General features: G+C 39.7%; 1 protein-coding gene and 1 pseudogene across 2 annotated transcripts; one reads left to right on the top strand and one right to left on the bottom strand.

Moving 5' to 3' along the window:
* Window positions 1-276: 276 nt before the first annotated feature.
* LOC145493792 (tetratricopeptide repeat protein 28-like) lies at window positions 277-23,884 on the top strand (annotated as a pseudogene). Its single transcript, XR_014050165.1, has 3 exons — window positions 277-2,782; window positions 5,288-6,566; window positions 23,835-23,884. The product of XR_014050165.1 is annotated as a tetratricopeptide repeat protein 28-like (transcript).
* Window positions 7,416-20,236, bottom strand: LOC145492949 (uncharacterized). The gene is made up of 2 exons (XM_081472326.1): window positions 19,544-20,236; window positions 7,416-9,690 (listed from the first exon to the last, which is right to left on the bottom strand). Exons 1-2 carry the CDS (start codon window positions 20,157-20,159, stop codon window positions 8,510-8,512), a joined length of 1,797 nt encoding a protein of 598 aa, XP_081328452.1. The 5' UTR covers window positions 20,160-20,236; the 3' UTR covers window positions 7,416-8,509.
* Window positions 23,885-23,915: the final 31 nt, after the last annotated feature.

Below are 23,915 nucleotides of genomic sequence, written 5' to 3'. Positions count from 1 at the left end.
AACAACATAGAATACATTTTACAAGTCATCTGTATTGGCTTGGCTGTTGCTACTTTCCTTCTCAGCACTGGACGTAGTCTCAAAGCCATTGCGGTCTGCAAAGAATGTTTGAATTTCCTACTTAATGAAGTGTCGGGAAAGGAAGAACAAATTTTCAATTTCCTTAACATTGCTATATACAAAGCACTGTTCAAGGCGTACTTTCTTGTCAACGATTGTATGAATGCAACAAAATGCGGTTGGATACTTCTTGACATTTACCGCGAGTGTGGCGAAACTGCCAAAGTAGGGATTCTTATATTAATGCTGGCTAACATTTGTGAGCAGCAATTTAAATACAAAGAAGCAAGACAACTTTACAAGAAAGGTATAAATATCTTTATAGTAACAGGCGACAAAAAAGGAGAGGCCTATGCTTATGGGAAGTGTGGAGCCATGTCTCATCATTTCGGTGAACATGACAAAGCTAAAGAATATCTTGAGAAAGCCCTTGCCATCACATTAGAAATTAGTGACAGACAAGGAGAAGCAGGTTGTTGTGGAATCTTGGGGTCTCTGTCGAAATCTCTAGGTAAGTATGTCAAAGCTAAAGAATATTTTAAGAACGCACTTGCCATCAAAATAGAAATTGGTGACAGAAGAGAAGAGGCAAAAGGTTATGGAAACTTAGGAACTGTGTCGATATCTATCGGTGAATATGACAAAGCTTAAGAATATCTTGAGAAAGCACTTGCAATCATAATAGAAATTGGTGACAGCGCAGGAGAAGCAGTCTGTTACGCAAACCTCGGAACTCTGTTTCAATCGCTTGGTGAATATGAGATAGCTAAAGAATATCTTGAGAAAGCACTTGCAATCAAACTAGAAATTGGAGACAGAGCAGGAGAAGCAGTGTGTTACGCAAACCTCGGAACTCTGTTTCAATCTCTTGGTGAATATGAGAAAGCTAAAGAAAATCTTGAGAAGGCACTCGCGATCAGAATTAAAATTTGTGACAGAAGAGGAGAAGCAGCAGATTACAGAAACTTAGGAACCATATTTCAATCTCTTGGTGATTATATTATGACAGAGCCAAAGAATACATTGAGAAAGCACTTGCGATCAGGATAGAAATTGGTGACAGAGCCGGGGAAGCAGTGGATGAGTCGAACTTAGGAATGGTGTTTCAATCTCTCGGTGAATGTGACAAGGCTGAAGATTATCTTGAGAAGGGACTTCCAATAATTCAAGATATTGGAGACCTTGACAAAGAGACTAAATCTCTTTGTTACCTTCCAGTGGTGAAGTTATTGCAAGGGAAGTTCCAGGACGCGTTTGACTGTCTAGTCTTGAGTATGGACAAAAGCGAAAGTTTGCGTGGTTTTCTAAGAGACAACGATCAGTTTAAGATATCGTTTTAAGACGTTCACGATTTTCCCTACCGGAGTGTTAGCTTCATGTTTTGTTTATTTGAGAATCCCAACAATGCTCTTTATGTTCTAGAGCTGACACGAGCTAGAGCCTTTGCAGACTTGATGAAGACTCAGTACTCTGTTAAACTGCATATCTCAGCTAACCCGAAGACATGGTTTGGTATTGAGAATATTATGAAGAATGAAAGTGACTGTGCTTGCCTGTACATTTCGTATGTTGATCATTTTGTGTTTTTGTGGATTCTCCAAACGAGCGGCGTCACTCATTTTCGAACAATAAGAGTAGACGAGATCATTATTGGTGCAGGATCAGTTGGCATTTAAGATGAATTCTTTGCAACAGGCTTTCGAAGTTTTGGTATTTTACCCGGAGAGAATTACGAAGATCGATCGTTAAATACCTCTGAACCAGAACTAAGGTCACGCGAGGAAGAAGGTTTCGCTACGGCGGCTTTGCGACCTGAAGAAAATTATGTTGAAAGGAGTGTAAATTCCGAATCAAGCCTTTCTTTGTGTCACAGAATGCTCATCGGTCCTGTAGCTGACTTGCTTAAGGAGCGCGAAATTATCATTGTTCCTGATGGCTCCTTCAACCGCGTTCCGTTTGCGGCATTAACTGACGAAGATGGAAAGTATTTATCCGAGACTTTCAGGATTCGCATCGTTCCTTCTTTGACGACTCTCAAGCTCCTGCAGGACAGTCCTACAGACTATCACAACCAGACTGGTGCACTGATAGTGGGGGATCCAGATGTTGGTACGGTAAGTTACAAGGGAAGCAAAACGACGTTTTCCAGGTTACCCCATGCAGGAAATAAGGCAGCCATGATTGGGCGATTGCTGGGTGTTCAGCCTTTGATAGGACAATACGCAACAAAGCAGGTGGTACTTGAAGAGTTACATTCTGTGGCTTCGGTACACTTCGCTGCACATGGTAATGCCGAAAGAGGAGAAATTGCCCTTTCTCCCGTACGTTCTGCTAATAGGATTCCAAAAGAAGAAGATTACCTTTTGACGATACCCGACGTTACAAACGTTCAACTGCGAGTTAAACTGGTGGTAATTAGCTGCTGTCATAGTGCACGTGGGCAGATCAGAGCCGAGGGAGTTATAGGAATCGCTCGAGCGTTCTTAGGATCTGGTGCACGATCAGTACTGGTGGCGCTTTGGGCAATAAGCGATATTGCAACAGAGCAGCTGATGTGTCGTTTTTACGAGCATCTTGTTCGTGGGGAGAGTGCCAGTGAATCTCTTCACCAGACCATGAAATGGATGAGAAGTAACGGCTTTGTCAAGGTTTCCAATTGGGCACCATTTATGCTGATTGGAGATGACGTAACATTTGAGTTTGGAAAACAAGAAAAATAAAAGTAAGTTTCTTTGAATAAGTAAAGGAAAAAAGGAGATCCAAATCGTGGCAGCCCAGTTTTCAACTGGTCTTTCACCATTTAACAGTTAGACGGCCAGCTCGAGATTTCTATCGGCTGATTCTCCACTCGCCATGCACTTTCAAAGCTGTTAGAATCCGAGGGCCATCGAATTTTCTTCGAAGTAGCATAACTCACAGATCCAAATCGTGGCAGCCCAGTTTTCAACTGATCTTTCACCATTTAACAGTTAGACGGCCAGCTCGAGATTTCTATCGGCTGATTCTCCACTCGCCATGCACTCTCAAAGCTGTTAGAAACCGAGGACCATCGAATTTTCTTCGAAGTAACATAACTCACAGATCCAAATCGTGGCAGCCCAGTTTTCAACTGGTCTTTCACCATTTAACAGTTAGACGGCCAGCTCGAGATTTCTATCGGCTGATTCTCCACTCACCATGCAACTCTCAAAGCTGTTAAAAACCGAGGGCCAGCGAATTTTCTTCGAAGTAGCATAACTCACTGACTGACTTACTGAACAAGAAGACACTTTTCTATTTCAGAAACTTCAGGTTAACACGAAGTTGAAGGTTTTGTTTTCCAGATATAGACCAGCTCCGGGTGCATCTTTAATCGTTACACGGTTTCTTCGAAAAAGAGGACATTTAGACTACGAGTAGTCCCTCTTTCGCTTAGTCCGTCGTGCGTAACGCGAAAGAAAACCGCGAGAAAAAAACGACCTCGCGAAATCCTGGGGGTGAGGAGTGCGCAAAAGGAGGGACTGCCGCCTAAGCCCAAGAGTTTGCTCTTTAACGGCCGAGTGAGTTTTCGGTGTAGGATTTCTAATCTTGACGTCCTCTCATTATCGCCTGTTGTCAATAACCCCGGGAGATATCCTGAATAAAATTGCTCTACTCTACTCTTCAAAAAGCCAGGCAAAAACATATCCCGTGAGAATTATATCTTCGTTCAGTATTCGTTCAATATTCGTTCAGCGAAACTGCAAAAGAGGTTTTAAAAAGAAGACGGTGAATGAGACATCAGATAACGATTTTCGCTGCGTCTGTAGGTGTAAATCTAAAAGTTCAAATGCAGAGTTTCAACCGAGAATTTATATTACGTCTTTTGACATAGGAGATCATCCAACTACGGTGAAATGTTTGCCGATAGCAGCGGAAAGTTTTAGGTGAATGTCCGGTTTCAAGTGAAAGTCCGGTTCAATCTTTCAAATGGACGGCAGAAAGGTCAACCTCAGTGAATTTGTATTCACTGACTTGGACGATGGTGTTGAGCGGCGAAATCAGAAACACGCTCGCAGTCGGATTGGGGGCGGAAAGCTTTGCCAAACAAAGCACTGGATAAATTTAAATCTCTCCAAAGCCTGTCGGCCGATTCGCAAGAACATTGCGGGTTGCGAAGCGCGGTTCCAACGCTTCAATTTGCTCTGGTGCCGCTTCGCTTTGCTCCGGTTCCAAAACATTCCTGCAAGACGTCACACGTATCTCGAATGTTGACAAGACGTCGTCAACGCTCCTAACATAAGCCAATCATATTTTTGCGTTGTGAGAGCAACGCATAATTCAAACTCTTGGGCTTAGGCGGTAGTCCCTCCTTTCGCGCGCTTCTCGCCTCCAGGATTTCGCGCGGCCATTTTTGTCTCGCGGTTTTCTTTCGCATCACGCAACGACGGACTAAGCGAAAGAGGGACTACTCGTAGTCTAGAGGAGATTTCATATAACGGGTTGTTGCGAAGCATTAATGTTTCACCTACTTTAGTTTCATTACAAGAGAGAAGACTGACATGCTGTAGTCCTATAAAGTGCTTTGTACGTTGAGGACCAGAATTAGCTTCATACCGTTAGATGAGGGAAGAATTCATTTTATTATATAACAAACCAATGAAATACAAGGCGAGCTTTCGCACGAAAACAGATCTTCACACGTGACGTGTTATTTTCACACGTGACAAGATCACCGTTGCTATGGTTACTTAATAAATGTCCCCTCTCGCAGCGAAAGTGAAATGGTTTGAGGTTTCATTGGCGTTGATACAGTAAATAGAATATTACATGGCCACTTGGAGATACGAAATTTCTCTTCTCGTGTGAAAAAATGTATCCCTCGCTCGCTGCCCTCACTCGTGAAATATGTTTCAAAAAAAGAAGAGAAATTTCTTATCTACGCGTGGCCATGTAATATCCCTATTTATCCAGCGGGTGAACTTGAATCTTTTACACAGATACTGATTGGTTATTTTCATGATATGTTATAGAGATAATGAGTGGCTAATTTCACTTTCTGGTACAGTGACTCTGATTTGTTAATTTCACGTTCTGTTACGAAGATTTGCCTTTTCTGCTACGGACACACTGAATGGTTATTTCATGTTCTGTTATTGAGACACTGAGTGGTTATGTTTCATGTTCTGTTACACGGATGCTGTTTGCATGGTTATTTTCATGTTCTGTTTCAGATATACTGATTGGTTAATTTCCCGTTCTGTTACAGAGACACTGATTGGTTATGTTCTTGCATCACAACAACCTTGTCATTGAGGTATAGACATCAGAGATGATGTCCACACAGATTTGCTGAACTGCCGTTCACGTTCCTAGTATTTATCTGCCCGTGGCGTGTTGTAGGAGTGGAAACAAGATATAATCAAATGGACAAGTTACGTTTTGTAAGAAATAAATCCACACCGAGACTGATTGAAGGAAATTAGTAGAACAAGTGATTGGTCAGTAGGTGAGCGAGTAGTCAATAGCAGAGATTGATGTCTAATTTCCTTAATTACACAAGACCAATACATTATTAACGGCATACAGGTGATAAGAGAATTAGAAATCATCAAGTAGGAAATATTGTCTTGATGGAACACAAAATTCCCAGAACCATCATTTAAAAGTATATGTTATTAAGTAAAGTGAATTAAAATTTTGAGATTGTTTTGAGCTGAGTGCATGGAAAGAAGCTAGAGGAACCCTTTTTTTCCTTGAGAGTTATTTTCTGTAAGCTTGCCTCTGAGGATTTATTCCACAATCGACAATAAGCGACTAATGATTGATTGCCGGGCGCGGTTGTTTAAAGAACGGCGGAGGTCCCATACACTTGGACAAAAGCTTTCCCTGGTCGAAAAGTTAACCACCAATTTACCTATAGGCATCGTTTACGGGGCCTTGATATGAAAGAAGAGTTGTTCCTTCTCACTAACATATATAAGAACTGGCCTTCTCGTTCACGTTGTTTAGGTTTAGTTCTGATTACAATAATATCCCTAGTAGGCAAGGTTTTTTGCGGGGGGTGGGGGGAGAGGGAAGTTGCTCGCTTGCTCCAGTGTCAGCCTGCTCCCCCTTCAAAGTCAGTTTTCCATCCAGGATCAACTTTCTGCCAATCTTGTGATTTCTTTTGTGAGCAGTTTCCATTCAGCTCTCTGTAGAAATGTATCAAAAGTTCTCGAGTGACTTGTGTTACTAGGGAAACAATCTCTCCACGTAGGTAGGCCCTTAGCTCATTCAAGGTTGGCGTGACGCTTCATTTCCTATTTCAAAAATTTCAATCAGCTCTCCCTTTATATTTTTGTCCGTCTGTTTTAGACCTATGTCCAACGCCACAAAGCATTAGTTTTATCAAATAAGAGGAGTTGAAAAAAGCTTGAAAAGTTTTCCAGTCGCCAGTTAAAAGCGATAAATACAAACCTTGATAACTGATACTTGTAGAACTTAAAATCTGTTGAAACTGGCTTTCTCCTCTCCCAAAGGCTCTCGAGGATAGCATGGTAAAGAACGTCCCCTCCCCGGTCTTCACACGTGCGCTTGCATGCTCTCCCCTGTAACAATCAAAGCCGCTCCCAGCTTTTCAGACACTTCATACTTGAAGGGGATATTCAATTTCCTCCCTCCTTCCCCCTTCCTCAGAAAAAAAGGAAAACGAGCTCTGTGGAATATAAAGCTATCTGTTTATCTGGTTATAAAGAAATTTCTCATGATTTAAAATACGGGCACTTTTAACATTGTTAATTTGGACGTATTGTTGCGTTTTTACATATTATGACATTACTAATTTGCATTCCCAAAACGTCAGCCGAGCCACCAAAAATGACTCAAAAGTAATCAATCGAGGCAAAAAAAATGCAACGCTAAAATGTAAAATAACTATATTGATCATAGATAGGCTTTGCTATTTAAAACAAGAAAATTCCGCATTTGGAAAAACACGCTGGTCAAAAGTATCTTACTAAATTGTTATTAGGTAAATCTCAGTTAAATTTGCAAAGCTTGGCTGCTTTAATTTTACTAAAGTTTTGACAAATGTATTAACGATTAAAGTCAGTGGGGACACTTATGCCCTACCTCCAGCTCCCTGAGATTCTAAGAGCGGTTAAAGGAGGGTATTTGAAAATATCAATGTCATGATAATTTGCAGCTCTCCTTTTGGAGCTAAAAAAAGTCAAAACTGATTACGAAAGCCCGTTCGGAAACCTGCATTTTCGCAAAGCTATTTATCTAAAAAAACATTAACGTAAAATACTGTATAAACTGGAAATGATCACATGAACAAAATACCATACGGTAGCAAGTTAACCAAAGAAACGTAAAATCCTGCCAAAAAAGGGCTAAAGATATTAAAGAACAGGTTTTCCTTCAGTGTTCAGTGTTCCGGTCGTAGGCGCAAAAACTACAACTTTAAACGCCTGTAGAAACGCGGGAATTTTATCAACTTTTTCGCTGAAGTAATTAGAAAAACTAGTAGATTTCATTAAAGGTAAAATAGAATGGGGGGTTTGTTGCGTTTTAAGAACATTACTGCGGATTGACAATCCATTCCACGGCTCTCTCAAATCCCGTCATCATGGTAACCCTGCAGCAGATCTGCGTCTACTTGGCCAGAGATACTCGATTTTGGCAGGGAAGTTCACGTGCAACCAAACCATTGCAGTTAGCCACTGACCTCCATGTGCGCCATCGATTCACTTTATCCGGAATCTCGCGATCCGTTACAAGAATAGGAGCGCGAAGAAACTGCATAAACTCTTTGTTGTTGTCGTGATACTGCATAAAGCCCTCTTTTTTGTTGGAATAGGCAATTAATTGCGGGAGTTTGGATGTCTTGTAGCACTTGTTGACGGAAGCCTTTTGTCGTTTCTAAGGAACGAAGTAGTTCTTTTTGAAACAGAGAAATATGATCAGACGAGTTTTGAAATTCCGTAATGATAACAGCAGAATGGTTAGCTCTGTTCAACAGTGGCTCGCACATGTCCAAGTTGCGAGTAAGTGGCTCATAATCAGCTATGTTTGAGGTGGTCACGCGATCAAACTTACGGTCTGGAGAAAGGAATGGAGCCATCTCCTTGCAGCTGCCGCAACAGGAAGTGAAATTTCACCCGTCCTGTGGCCAATGTCGGAACGGACTTCCCGAGCAAGTGACCCATATTCTGGCTGTACATCGGGAGAAGAGAGGCGCAATGAAAATGTTGTTTAATGTCTTTGCAGTCCCTTGATACAAATAGAATCATATATTATTGGGCACAGTTCAAACATCGTATGGGCATCTTATGCTTCCAGTAATTGTTCGTTGTCTTGTGAGGCATATCAGCATCAACCAATTTGATGATGATGATGACCAGGATGATGATGATGTTGATGTTGAAAACGCCTGTATAACAAAAGTATACAAGCTAACAGAAATTTCACTGTACTCCTTTTGTGAAGTTTTGAAACATAAGGAGCATTACTGTGGATTGACAATCCATTCTACGACTCGGCTGAACCCACTCAACATGGTGACTCTGCGGCAGTTGTTCGTCCACTTGAACGGAAGAAATCGATTTTGGTTGCGAAGGAAGTCGCGCGCAACCAAGCCATTATAGTCAGCCACTGACTTCCATATGCGCGGTCGATTCACTTTATCCGGGATCTCATGATCACTAACAAGCAGAGCAGCGCGAAGAAACTGGATGAATTCCTCGCTGAGGTCGTAGTAATCCATAAACGCTACCCTCCCCTGGGAAAAGGCAATGGCGCGATTTTGGGTGTCTTCCAGGACTTTTTGGCGAAAGCTTTCAGGCAGTTGTGAGAAATGACGTATCAATTTTTCATTTAAGCCTGTAGGCTCATGCCAGTTTTGAAATTCTGTGATGATAACAGCTGAAGTGTTGGCTGTGTTCAACAATGGTTTACACATGTCCAAGATGCTGGTAAGTGGCTCGTAATCAGCTATGTTTGAAGTGGTGACACGGTCATACTTCCGGTGTAGGGGAAGAAATGGAACCATCTCCATACAGTTGCACAACAGGAAGTGAAACTTTACCTGTGTTGTAGACAGTGTCACAACGCACCTCTCGAGCAAGTGTCCCACATACTGACTGTACATCTTGAGAACGGAGGCGCAATGAAAATGTTGTTTAACGTCTTTGTAATCCCATGATATAAATGGAATTAGAGAAGGATCCAGTATGTAACTGAATCGGTAAGGACCACCAATTTTATTCAAAAAAGCGGCAGGAAAGCCAGTTAGAGTAACATTCTCACGAGTGAGCTCTTTTCGCGATGCCTTGGGTAACAGAATGCTGTTCGCAAACCAGTCAGAGGCAGATTCTTTATGCTCCTTTGGGATTTGGTTCAAGTACAATTTGATTCCTTCCTCTGAACCCGAATGATTCTCAACTTTTCTTCGCCGCTCCTCTGTAATCCAGTCTCCCTCTCGAGAACTAAGGTGAAACCATGTACGCCACACTTGCACGAGTGTGCGAAGATGGTCTTGCTCCATCGTCATTGTGCCTCCTGTCAATTCTTCAAGGCTGGATGCATGGATTAGTTCTTGAAGGGTGCGCATCACAAGCTTGAAGTCCTCTTCACTGAGTCGCAGTGAATACCAAATTTGCGTCACAGAGTTTGCTACCTGCTCTCCTCCTGTAAGGTGAAAATGAATCAGTTTTAAGTGCTCTATGTAGGTGAACGTCTTATAACTATGTTATGTGTAAAGAAGACAAAAAATATATATTTATATACATGCAAGTAATGATGGTAGGCCATTCCGCCCGATGTATAAGCTATGCTATTGAAGACGAACAGGACCTAACGTCCTTGTAGATCGTCAGGAAGATTGTGAGAGTAACCGTGAGACCATTTGGATAAGGCGCGAGGTGTTTCGTTTCATGATGAATGGATGTTCTTGGAGAGGGGAAGCCTTGGAGTGGGATATTAATTTAGAAAACAACTGAATTCATTTCAATTGGTGTTTTGGCTGCCTTATTAGAGGTTTTCGAACTGATTTAGATTCTCTTGCAGCTAACTGCAGTCTGACTAGGCATTGTTAACCCTTCCTCTCTCGAAAGCACCCTAGCTAGTTCAAACGTTCAAAGGTGAAGATGTACCATCATTTAATTTTGTACAAATGATGAAAAAAAATTGTTATTACACTAAATTAATCGACTTGACAGCTATTATTTGAACAATCAAATGCACACTACTTTGTCATTAATAGAATTTCAAGTTAGAACTATCCTGTACAATTTGATGTTCTTAAAACAAATATTTGCCCGAGAAGCGAGGTTTCGAGGGAAAATATGCTAGTTTTAAGAACATCAAATTTCCAAGGGGCAACTATCAGACTAATAGTTCCGAGACATAAACACTCTATTGTCTTCATTGTTCACCACTTAATAATACACATGAAAAAATTACTCGATTCTGATTGGCTAAGAGCAGTGCAGTTCAAGTGTAACACCAGTGCAAAAAGTGTAACATCAGTGCAAAAAGTGTAACACCAGTGCAAATTACACATCGAAATTCTGGATTATGATTGACTGTAAGAAAATGGCAACTTTTCTAAGAAAATGATATCATGTAAAATGATGATGAAAATTTTGTGCTGAAACTTTGAAAAAAGTTTTCTCAAATGAGAAAAAATGGCTTCAAGAAAGATCTTCCGGCACTTCCTCCGCGCGAATTTTTTCATGTTTATATTATTAAGTAATCATACGGTTTTTCTCGTTCAATTTGGAGTTAATTTGCACTTGTGAGTTTTTCAAAAAGCTAAAATTGCACTCGCCGAAGCGGCTCGTGCAATTTCAGCTTTTTAAAAAACTCACTCGTGCAAATTAATTCCAAATTGAACTCGAAACCGTATGATTACCTATACAAATTTTCTTCCGCGCGCCAGTTCAAATATCATATTGAATTATTTTCAACCTTTTTAGATGAAGCCGGGAAAGCCAAATGTAAAATTTGAAAAAGAAAACAGACAAAACCTACTTAATACAATTTCAATTGTTTATTTTCTATAAGCCCGCTTGTTTACAGAAAACTTTTAATGAACGATTACTATCCATCCGGGTATTTTCCTCGGACGGGCAGTATGGGCAGATAGTGTCTCTCCGCGGACGAACACTATCGCGTCATGTGATCAGTTTAAACCAATAAGAATTGGAGAAAATTTAGTTTTCAACTATAATGATTAGTAGCTAATGAAGATAGTGAAAACTCGAGACGAAATCGGATTGTCGCATTTACAAAGCGGCAGACAAGATGATATTTGAAATGTACACCGCCTTTGCTTCTATAGTCAAATCCCTTCTAAACGATTTAAACAGACCCAGGAACACAGGTAAATAACAGTGCATTTATTTTGTAAATTATTATGTTACTGCTGATACAGTGTTCGGGTCCCCTGTGCTTTGGGCGAGCGAGAAGATTTTCATGAACGCAAATCGAATGGGAGCTTTAAAGGTGCCTACAGGCCAAAATTTAAACTTGCTCTTTTGTTTTTTTAACCGGTGATGCGGTGAATAAAATCCCAAGTTGCAGTGTTGCGGTGGTCTCAAACCCTTCAGTGTGCGATGCTTGTGTTTTTCACGCTTCGAACTAACTTAGACATCAGACCGAGAGGTGATTTGAAAACGAATTCCTCACTTTGATTAAGAAGTCATTACTAGAACTCATCTGCTTGAATCACGTGGTGTTCGACTAAAAAGCAATAGGTTACAATAATTCTAAGAAAAGGTAACAAACCAAATCAAAAAGATAAAGACAAATAACTTACATATATTTCCTCCTATTGATGTGAACTGGTAGATTAAAGTAATTGATGAACTAAACTGAAATTCGATGCAATTGACACGATTGCTGCATGATATACTAACGTACTAAGCAAAAATCTTACCCAACCAATCACACGTATTTTACATGTATATATTTTAATTAACGTATTTTAATGTAGTAGTATACACGACCCCAAAAGCTTTATAGCTTTGATTCTTATAGTGTTGAAATAAAGGTTTTATGTTTATATGTTTATGTTATGATGTCTATGATCGCTGAGTTAAATTTTAAATGAAGTGTTTCGCACGTAGGGGAAATGTCACGCACGTTTAAATCCTACCTAGCGGTCCGTTAATGCGAACTGAAAGCATTTAAACTTAGTGGAGGGATTCAAACGGAAAAAAACTCGAGTAATATATTGTCACTAACTCCATTCGAAATGGTTCATCATAGTCAAGTCAACAAAGAAAGAACTGTTCTCTGATGTTATAAGCAAACTTCTTGGTTGAGGACGTAGACTGCGAGCAGTCTCTTTCGTACAAAAATCAGTGGGGAAGAACACAAAGATTAGCGCAACACAAACAAGCGGTGGGTCGTGAGCGTGCGAGCGTAATATGCGAAGCCGCGAGCCGCCCGCGCTACTCGCATATCACACTCGCAGTCACACTTGTTTTGCTTTCTTCCCCGTCCACGAATTTCGGAGCAAGAGAGAGACTGCTCGCAGTCTATTGAGGACATCAAGATGAAAAATTTTTAGGCTCTCTCGTGGACTCTACGAGCCTCTAGAAGAACGATGCTGTCGATGGGACGTTCCTGGACCGCGGAATTGGTTTTCAGCCTGACCCTCCTCACAAGCCCGTCTCTCTTGTTGGGTTGTAGTTCGAGGATGCGACCAAGGGGCCACAAGTTCTCTACCACGAGTACAATGTCTCCAGTTTCAAAGTAACACCTTTATCGTTGCAGTGATTGCCTTCTCACTTATAGAAATTAACCTCCCAGATACTGACTTTTAAAAACAAATTAACTCCAACAGAATGGAAACATAGGCACGCAAGACGTGCAAGAGTTATTCTTTTTGTTGTGAAGTGCCGGAGATAGGAGCATTGATGGAGCTGTTTACAGTAATGATTTGGTAAATCTGACAAGTTTTTTTGGTTGCGATGTACAGCAAGAATGAAACTGGGAATTTATGATGTACATACGATGTTACATCGGTAATGGTAAGATAGCTAAATAGTAAGCCATAAAATGTTTGAACAAACTACAGTAATCTGACACGTCTCCAGATTAATATAGATACCATCTTTTTCTCTTCTTTGATTCGTTCGTTGATAAAACCCACACTGTGATTGGTGCGACACGTCCACATGCATAACTCCCTCACTCACCCATCACATAGCCCTTCCAACCCCCAAGAGGAATTTTTGCTCAAAAATACTCAAGTTAAGAGACCTTTTCGCATTTTATACGAGTCGTAAGTTTACCCTTTTTACACAACACAACACAACACTACTTCACCAAAAATAGAAAGAAAGAGAAAAAAACCTCTCTGACACATTGAAAGTCTGATTTAATTAAATTGCACTTTAACTTGGTGCCACGCAGTCTTCAAAGAACATTTGAGAGTTTTGATACTTTTTACCTTTAAAAATATCGGACTGAAAAGAATGTCATAAAATGCCCATCAAATAAAAATAAACTGCTACTGCAGAGACGTAAAAACCGTCCAGAAATGAAAGCTTTTTTTTGTTTAATATCCTGGGAACAATAGCCGATAACTTGTCAGCTCTAACTGAATTTACTCCCATATAAAAAAAAAAAGTGTTACCATTTGTTACTAAAGATAGCAAACATCTCGTGGGAAAGAGCGGTGACGATTCGTCAGCTCTAATTGAATTTACTCTCTTGTGAAAAACAAGAGTGTCAAATTACACTTTGTAACTAAAAAATAAAAATATCTCGTTATATTTGCATGCAGCAAGAACAAAACAATCGTCACCTGCACTTACTATTGTAAACGTTAGAACTGTTTCAAATCTTAATAGTCTCGTCTCCTCTAAAATATGTCCTAAGAACTAAAAGCGACGATTCGTGACCTCTAATTGAATTTACTCCTTGTGAAAAACAAAAGTATCAAGTTACCTTTGTAACTAAAAACAAAAATATCTCGTTGTATTTGCATACTACTAACTCACGAACCGAAGGCTCATCTCGTTCATTTAACTAAAATCCTCAGCCTAACCCACAGAAAATGTCGAAGTAAACCCAATATATGAATACTTCCTCCTCTTTTATAGAAGAATAAATATGGCCGTTCTAAACTGTATCGGGATCAAATCTTCTCACATACCATTTACCTTTACAACAAGAAATTTGATTGGCTGTTTAAAGTAGATCCAATCTGATTGGTGTGACATACATACATCTCTCACTTACTCTCACTTACTCATGGCGGTTGACAGAAATAATCCGTCGCAGTCAACATTAGTGAACTTAGCATGTAAAAGGCGATACCTGCTCTACAATTTAACATCTGTACAATTTAACATCTTTGTATTGAGAAAATGCCAGGCGGGAAGCAATCTAAAACAGCTTTGTTCGAGGAAATCGATTTCAACATTTATAATGATGGCGACAGGACAGCAGCGTACATGACCGACAAAGACGGCGTATCGTTGTGGATGAAGTACATTGACGAACATTACAAAAGTCTTTCTCACGATATAGAGTGGAGCAAATGAGATTATCAAGCCAAGATGATGGCGCAAATACAAGAACATGCAGATAATACACGAGGCGCCACGAACAAGAAGGCAGACAAGATAGGAAACATAACAATGTCCTTTTATTTGACAACATGCCGTATTCTAATCCAAGGAAACCAGTGCGGTGAATGGTGTCGAGAGGTGTTTCCATGCATAAAGGCGCGCGTGGAAACGGCAAGGCAAACTGGAGGTTCTGGTGATTCACACCAGACAGCAGATGACCTTTTAGCAGAGTTAAATGCTTCAAATGGCTCTGACGATGTCGAAGATGTCGCCGGTGACAACTCTACCACTCATACAAGCACCGGACCAAACCTTCAACTACAGCAACCGTCCCCCAAACTCGACGGCGAAACCTCCCAAGTACTCCACCTGGTCATCAGGACAACAGAGTTTTTGAAACACTGAAATCTTCAATAGAAAAGGTTATTGAGGAAAATATTACAATCAAGGAGACATTGCACAGCATGACATTAAGGCTCCAAGATTTTGATCACGTCCATGATCGCGTGAAATCTTCACACGAGACGGAATCCATTACAACAAACAAGGCCTTCGACGTCTGGCTGCTTCTATGAAGAAATGGGCAAGAGAAAATGGACACTCATTCGACGCCACTTCAGACCACTCAAAACAGCGCCGTTTTCAGGAAAAGCCATTCCTGTGGAACCAACAGAACCGCAGAAAAGGACGAAATTCACATTGGAGGAACGCAGGTCCAGCGCAACAGTTAATCAACTTACTGCTGAGAAGCCTTGGCAAACGTTAAGCAGCTGTAAGCCTTATCATGACACTGAGACACTTTTGTGAGACATATTTAGTTTTATATTTCCCCAATAATCAGTAAGTACTATATTTCCTTATTAGTATTATCAAAGCTTACATTTATTTTTTCCGGGTTTTGTTGATCGTATAAATACATATATATATTTTCTTTCTTTCAAATGAACTCTTCATGGTTAAATCAAAATAATGCTTTCAATATAATTTCATGGAATATTCAAGGACTCAAAACCAGGCTAAAACCAACCAATCAAACCATTTCAAATACAAAATTAAATATCAAATCAATTAAATCTAATCTATCAAAATTCGATATTATTTGCTTACAAGAAACATGGGCAAAAGATGAGTCATTAATGTTTCAGGATTACATAGTCCACTCGACCGTACGGAGCACGAAAAGTAAACGAGGTCAAGGCGGAGTATCTGTCTTGATAAAGAATAAACATTCAGACCTTGTTTTTCATATAAAGAGTGCCTCTCCAAACATAATTTGCTGTCACCTAAAACGACAGCTTTTTGTATAAATTCAGAAATTTATCTCGCGGCGGTTTATTTACCCCCACTTCAGTCTCAGCGAAAAGCAGGTGAGGACGTCCTAAGCGTTTTAGAACAAGAAATACACAAGTATTCCAAACAAGGTAAAATCATTTTGCTTGGTGATTTAAATGCTAGGACTGGGACTTTAAATGACTTTATTGAAAATGATTGTTGCGATTTCCTGCCAGATGATGACGCATATAATCTCGAGAAAAATTGGCCAAAACGAAACAACGGAGATTATACCATTAACAAACTAGGAGGCGAAGTATTACGATTATGTACAGGAAACAAATTGAGAATATTGAACGGTAGAGCTACGTACAGGTGATCTAGACAGCAAGCTAACATCATATCAATCCAGTGGAGAAAGCACTGTTGATTACGGAATAGTCAGTGAAGATCTTCAAAACACAGTGCTAGGATTTCAAATACAGCATTTGACGCCTTATTCTGATCACTGTCCAATCGTTCTCAAATTAGCCTCCAGTAATCGTGATATCATGAACTACAACGCCTCAAAAAATACTCGAAGAAAGGGGGCGTTTCCATAAAACAGCTTCACCAAGTTTCTTTGGAAGTCAGAATGCAAAGATAAATTCATAAGTGCATTATCGAGTATTGATATTCAAGACAGGCTTCAATTCTTTAATGCAGCACACCACAGCTCAATAGATGATGAGATTTCACAGTTCAATCAAATACTAAAATCGGTTGCAAAACTAAGCCTGGAGACATCACGTAAAACGCGAAAATGTACGAAGAAACACAAACCATGGTACGATAATACTTGCAGACAACTAAAGAAAAAGCTGCAGAAACTGGCGAAGGAAATAAATCCCACAGCTCCTCGATCACTGCCACAAGAATACCTTTACCCTCAAAAAGAAGTACAAAACGCTAGTAAAAAAGATGCACAAAACATATAAAAATCAACTTTTAAATGAAATAAACAATTTGAATTCCAACTGAAGCGGCGAATTCTGGAAACTAATAAACAAAATTCGTAAAAATGAGACGGTCGAAGAAAGTTGCGATATTTCGTCGGAAGATTGGATAAAACATTTTCAAAACCTTTTATATGACGAATCTCAAGAAACGAACGCAAACGTCATATTTCCAAACAATCCTGACCAAACAACAACTATGACCGATGAAATTTTATAGACGCGCCTATCACTGCAAAAGAAATTCATGATCAAATATCTAAACTCAAAAATAAAAAGGCATCTGGTACGGACACCATCCTGAATGAAATGATCAAACATGGGCGGTATTATCTCATGCCTTCTCTAGGAAGAATATTCAACGACATCATTGAAAACGGCACCTTCCCAATTGAATGGAACATTGGTGTTATAAAACCAATATACAAACAAAAAGGCGATAAGAAATCTCCAGCCAATTATAGAGGAATTACTTTAACCAGCTGCTTAGGGAAACTATTCACATCAATTTTGCAAAACAGATTGAATAAGTTCATCGAGCAACATAATGTTCTAAATCCAGAACAATTTGGATTTAGACCAAACTCTAGAACCACGGATAGTTTGTTCATTTTCCAGCAATTACTCCATAAATACACCAAACATGACAAGAAACTTTATGTTGGTTTCATTGACTACGAGAAAGCCTTCGATAGCGTATGGCAATCCGGTATGATTCATAAATTACACAAATATGGAATTCAAGGAAAATTCTTGAATGTATTAAGTCCATGTATTCGTCAATTAGGAGTTGTGTTAAAATTAATCAAAACACGCTTACCGAACTTTTTTCATGAAACAAAGGGATAAGACAAGGTGATGGCCTAAGTCCAGTTTTATTTTCGTTATTTATGAATGATCTACCGCAATATTTTAAACAGAACAAATCTCCAGGTGTGATGTTAGGGAATCGCTCTATAAACTGCTTAATGTATGCAGATGATTTACTAGTAATCAGTCCTTCTCCGGAAGGGCTGCAACAATCGCTCAATGTAATTCATCAACACGCTCAGCAATGGAAGCTCAAAGTCAACACTAAAAAGTCGAACATAATCATATTTAGTGGTAACGGGCGAAACAAAAACAATACAAATTTCAAATACAATAATGAAACTTTACAAATTGTCGATAAACAAACATATTTAGGTGTAGAAATGACTTCATCCGGTCGTTACACCTATGCAAGAGAAATTCTCAGCAAAAAAGCCACAAAAGTTCTCTCGATAATAAAAAGATCCTTTTCTAACTCAGATTCAGCAACTATTGCGAAACAAACTTTTCGATGCCCTTGTTAAACCCGTGTTGCTTTATGCATGTGAAATTTGGAGACCAGAACTATTGTCATACAGAACGCATTTTGATAAAAGCACAATTGAACAAGTCCACATTAAGTTCTGTAAACAAACACTAAACATCCCATGGTATACAGAAAATATTGTCTACAGGGCAGAGCTTGGGAGGTACCCTTTAAGTATTGATATAAAAGCCTCAATCTTTAGCTATTGGCAAAGATTGAAGCATTCTTGTACCAACGTTTTGTTACGTGAAGCAGTTCAATATGCAACAACTTCTACACCTTTCTTTGATGTTACAATTAATGAAGAGATCACTAGGGGGTATCAAGTAACAGAATCAACAGAACCAGTAACACGGCAACACATCAAGAACGGTCGATTAAAAATAAACAAAAATCTTAGAATCAGTATTCACAAAACTGGCTTGAGACTAAGAACAGTTCATCAACAACTTTAAGGGAAAAATTTGCGCACAAGGAAGTTAAAAAGAGTTATCAATTTGAAAATTACCTGAAAACGGTTACAAACTCAGCACACAGAATTAGCCTGACAAGGCTTAGGTTAGGATGTCACGCATTACGAATACAAACTGGAAAATATGAAAATAAAGGAGCATCAATCCCAGTAGAGGAAAGAACATGCTTAGTATGCAAACAAAATTGCGTAGAACACGAACAGCATTTCTTGATGTATTGCCAGGGGTACGCTACCATAAGAGTTGAGCTCCATTCTCACATTTCAAACAAAGATGCACTTTACGCAAATCTGACCGATAACGAGAGAACTAAGTACTTACTTAGAGCTGACAATAGAGTTACATCAAAAATAATAGGTAAATATAACAACTTAATGTTTAAAAAAAGAAAAGATACTCTCAACTTACAAACAAAATGACCATTATAATTTTTATTTAATTTTATTTGAATTATAAAAGAATCAAGTGAATGTTATTTCTTATTGTACTAGTTAATGTTAAACCTTTATTGTAAACAGACCAATACCTCCCTTTGGAGAGTAAGGCGCAATAAAGATATACTACTACTACTCACTCACTCACTCACTCACTCACTCACTCACTCACTCACTCACTCACTCACTCACTCACTCACTCACTCACTCACTCACTCACTCACTCACTCACTCACTCACTCACTCACTCACTCACTCATTCACTCACTCACTCACTCATCCATTGACCCGTCCATAACATACCCGACGCGCCGACTAAGAGGTATTTTTTACAAAAAAAAAATAACTCAATAAAACTGATCATAGGCTAACAAGTACGCATTGCGGACCTATTTTTGTATTTTCACCGTTATTAACATATCCTAAATACCAACGTCTAATTTACCTTTAAGTAGCATGTATAGTAAAAGGACTGTACGAGCCATCACACAAGGGCAGATGTCGTTCAAAACGAAGGTCAGCTTTTCTTTATAGCCTTCTGGAAGCTGAGACAAGGAAAGTACAACATTTCTCGGGTCACCAACGCCGCAAGCAAGAATCGATAAAGGCTTGTTATACTGGGAACCTTCGTTCAACGGCAAGTTGATCATATCCATCGCTGGCATGTTTCCCCAATAGTAGACGGTTCCCAGCCCTGGACCTGTGAGCGATTTCTTCAAGTCGTAGGCAAATTTTAACTGGCGGGAAAACTCTTCGGTTTTTGCTCTTATCGCTTGGCAGTCGGTCTTGTGTGTTGGCCAAGAGTTCGTTTGACATTCTTTGCCGCAGTACCACTCTTTTCGACAATAACCACAAGGCTTCAGTCCTGTTTTTTCCTTTCTACATCCAGCACATATTCTCTTCAGGGCAGCCGTTTGACAATCAACCTGATGACGAAACTCATCGCTGTGTTTACATACATCGCTGCAGTAACATGCTATTCCGCATCCACTACAGGAGATCTTTGAAGATAGAGGTGAACAAATGGTGTCACAACGCCAACACTGATCTTTTTTAAGCATTTTTTTTTTTGCTCAATAAACTGCTTCTTCCTTGACGAAATAATGGCTGACTCTTCGAAGTAAACTACCCCATATAATTTATTTATTATTTCCGAGAAAGTTTTGAGGTTCTGAGAATTTATTACGTGAGTTCTCAAGCGTGCCCAGTGATTGGCTAATGTGCAATGACCATTTACATTGAAATGTTTTAAGCAAGCTGAAGTTGCTAGGTTTAACCCGGTGCTAAAGGACATTCAAACCCGAAGAGTTAGCCGCTACTTTTTATTATTATTATTATTTCAAAGAAAGAAGCACTTATTTAAGCAAGAATTCTAAAAGGTCAATTTTAGGCGTCAGAACGGAGGCCCATATCTGCAAACACAACAAACAATTCTTGAAACACAACACAATATTTTTGAAACACCAATCAATATTTGCCAAACACAACACAAAATTATCGAAACACAACACTAAATTATCGGAACACGACACAAAATTATCAAAACACAACACAAAATTATTGAAACACAATCATCAATGCAGAATTGACGTGCCAGCACCGCAAACGATCCCCGACCGCAAATGATGCCCAGACCGGAAATGATCCCCAAATTGGACTGCAAATGATCCGGACGGAAAATGAGGAATGTTATGGAGTTTGTTCCTCGGGTCGAGATTTCAATTTTTAACCTAAACAGAAACAAGTCATGACTGACCATATTCTCGATATAGATATAATTTTCATGATAAATACTGAGTTCTTGTAATAGATTACCGTAAAAGTTCTGCCTTGCAATCGGCTTTGCCTATACCACAACATTTCATAACAATTTAACCGACGCAAAAATTGCGAACGGATAAATGACGTCAGATAATTAGTGCCTAATTTTCTCGCCTGCCTGGGTGCTAGAGACTTTCAAGTGCGGTTTCCGGTTTTGATGAATCACGCGAAATAAAAAACCTCTGATACCCAGGGTACTCTTGTTATCGATTTTGAAAGTCAGTGGCAAGAAATTATAACGGATATCGGATTGTAGTGGAGCAACCTATGTATCAGATTGAGGTTGTCGATGAAGCAAGACATCTTTGGTCTGGAAATCCTTCATGAAAACGGCTTACGGCTGCCATTCTACTCTTAGTCCACAATGATATCCTAGGGGTATCGAATGGTTCCATTTAATTTAAAAATGGTCGCAAAATTTGGCCTTTGCTCGAATTGCTCGCAAAAATAAGATGTGTGCTCGCTTGCTGGTATTCGCAAAATTTTTGCAGCTGATCGCATGCTCGGATTTTTGTTAAAATTCTCTACCGTGTATCGGAAGCATAATTTGCATCTTGGAAACAAAAATTGACGCTGGAAACAATGTTTCCCGTATTGCAAAACTAAATAAAGTTGCACGCGCTATATGAATGGAAACATGTTTCCTTGTTTTATTGAAACTGGCAGGCGTAAGAATTATTCGTGAAAGGCACCCGCAAAGGGGAGAAAGCAATCTAGAGTCATGATGACATGAAGAATGTTACTATTACTAGTTGACCTTCAGAGTCTGTCAAAGCTGTATGGCTCCAAATGGTTAGATCATGGAAGCCTCGAAATGAAGCTTCATCGCGTTAAATCTTTTTCAGTCAATCAGTGGGAAACACGATTTGCCGATCATCGAGACCGAAGCGCGAAATGTTTGTCAGACTAAATGCCACTTTGTGTACATTTCCTAAGAATTATGTAACCAAAAAAACATATATTTTTTTTTATGTCAAGGCTCTTCAAAGTTTGGGAGCTTTGAACTTCTTCTTGAGGTGGTTCATAACGTCGGGAGGTAGGTTAAGCCTAGTGTTAGAGTTACCCTACCTCCTACCTCCCTACTGTTACCTCCCTAGTGCTAGGGTTACCCTAGCAAGACGGTTACCTAGCACTCCCACGTTTCTCTTTTTTCTTCTTTTTTTCATGGACGTGTTTGTAAAGCAGGTAGGGTTACCATGGGTCTGGGGTAGCCCTAGCTGAGAACTAGTGCTAGGGCTACTTAAGCGCCAGGGTAACCCGACCTGTCTTGTAAACGCTCCAAGAAGCAAAATATGATAAAATAGCAGCAAAACAAGCAAATTGTGACTCAAGAAACATCGTACGTATTATTTCACATTTTGCTTTAGTTTTGCTTTGGATTGAAAATGTTCCAAATAATGGCTTTTTGCGACCGCAATTGTTTGCAATAATGTTAGTCGTTACTGTGTCCACTGTCGCTAAAATATTCATTGCAGAATTATTTATAGTTTTGCTGTCAAATTAATCCCAAACTAAAGCAAAATAACTGTCTCGGATTTAAATTGAGCTTAGAAATCGAAACGATTTGAGTGAAACTGGAAAAGTGAAAATAGATTTTGGCAATACAGTTATTATCGGTTGCGTGTGTTGTTTGTCCGGTTGCCTGTGTTAGATTTAATTTTGCTCGTCATCAGGTATTTCTAAAGTACTCGCTACTCGCAAGGAAATTTGATCACTGCTCGTGCACGCTAAAATAAACGCACTGCTCGCATGCTCGCATATGCTCGCAATGACCATTCGATACCCCCCATATCCTGTCTCTCCGTTTTTCCGCGTATGTCTCCCACGGGTAATGAAGGAAAGTGTTAGATCGCTCAACTATGCAAGTTGACCAAGTAGTGGTCCTGTCCAGATTCAGTAAACGTTTACATCATTAGCATGGAATTTCTGCCTGTAAATTGAAGATGCGAAAGCCAAACCGGCTTTGAGTGTTGAGATGCGGACTCTCTAGCTCACAGAATATCATTCGTAAGACTAAAAGGTCATTAATATGTCACGATCGCTCTTACTGGTGACGTGGTATTAACACAAATGTATGCAAGTTGTTTATGTCTTCGTTATGGCAGCATTAAGCTATTATTGTTGTAGATCGAGCCAATTGAGAAATGGTATCACTGTTTACGAGCTTTTATTGTTTCAGTGATTTTTCTGAGGAATTGTCAAGAGAAAATGAGATGATGTGAAGTTTACATGAAATAATTCATTTATGAACTGCGGTTGTAGATGAGAGTGAAGAATGATCAGCGCAGTTAATTTTCCAATTTAAGCAATGGGAAAGAAGAAGCCTGAAAAAATCAGGGCTTCAACGGGATTCGAACCCGTGACCTCCGCGATACCGGTGCGATGCTCTACCAACTGAGCTAAGCCACACATTGGGAGCGAGGTCAATTAATTGAGTTCATATCTTCCCGTGAGGAGTGAAATGATGTGAAGTTGATATGAAATAATTCATATATGAACTGCGGTTGTAGATGAGAGTGAAGAATGATCATCGCAGTTAATTTTCCAATTTAAGCAATCTTCACTCTCATCTACAACCGCAGTTCATATATGAATTATTTCATATAAACTTCACATCATTTCACTCCTCACAGGAAGGTATGAACTCAATTAATTGACCTCGCTCCCAATGTGTGGCTGCATAGCTCAGTTGATAGAGCATCGCACCGGTATCGCGGAGGTCACGGGTTCGAATCCCGTTGAAGCCCTGATTTTTTCAGGCTTCTTCTTTCCAATTGCTTAAATTGGAAAATTAACTGCGATGATCATCATATAGTCTTGAACAATCAATAACTGATTTTTGCAGATCTGAAACTGCGGTGAAACTGACTTTCTCCTCTAGCCTTAAGGTTCTCGAGGATAGCATAGTAACGAAGGCACGTTGTGCAGTGATTCAGTGAACGCTTGTTATTTTCCCCTCCCCAGTCTTTACGCGCGCGCTTGCATGCTCTCCCCTG

This window comes from Orbicella franksi, chromosome 7, assembly GCF_964199315.1.
Source record: "Orbicella franksi chromosome 7, jaOrbFran1.1, whole genome shotgun sequence".
NCBI classification, from domain to species: Eukaryota; Metazoa; Cnidaria; class Anthozoa; order Scleractinia; family Merulinidae; genus Orbicella; species Orbicella franksi.
Note: the sequence above shows the minus strand (reverse complement) of the source record. Positions and strands in the feature narration are given on the sequence as shown.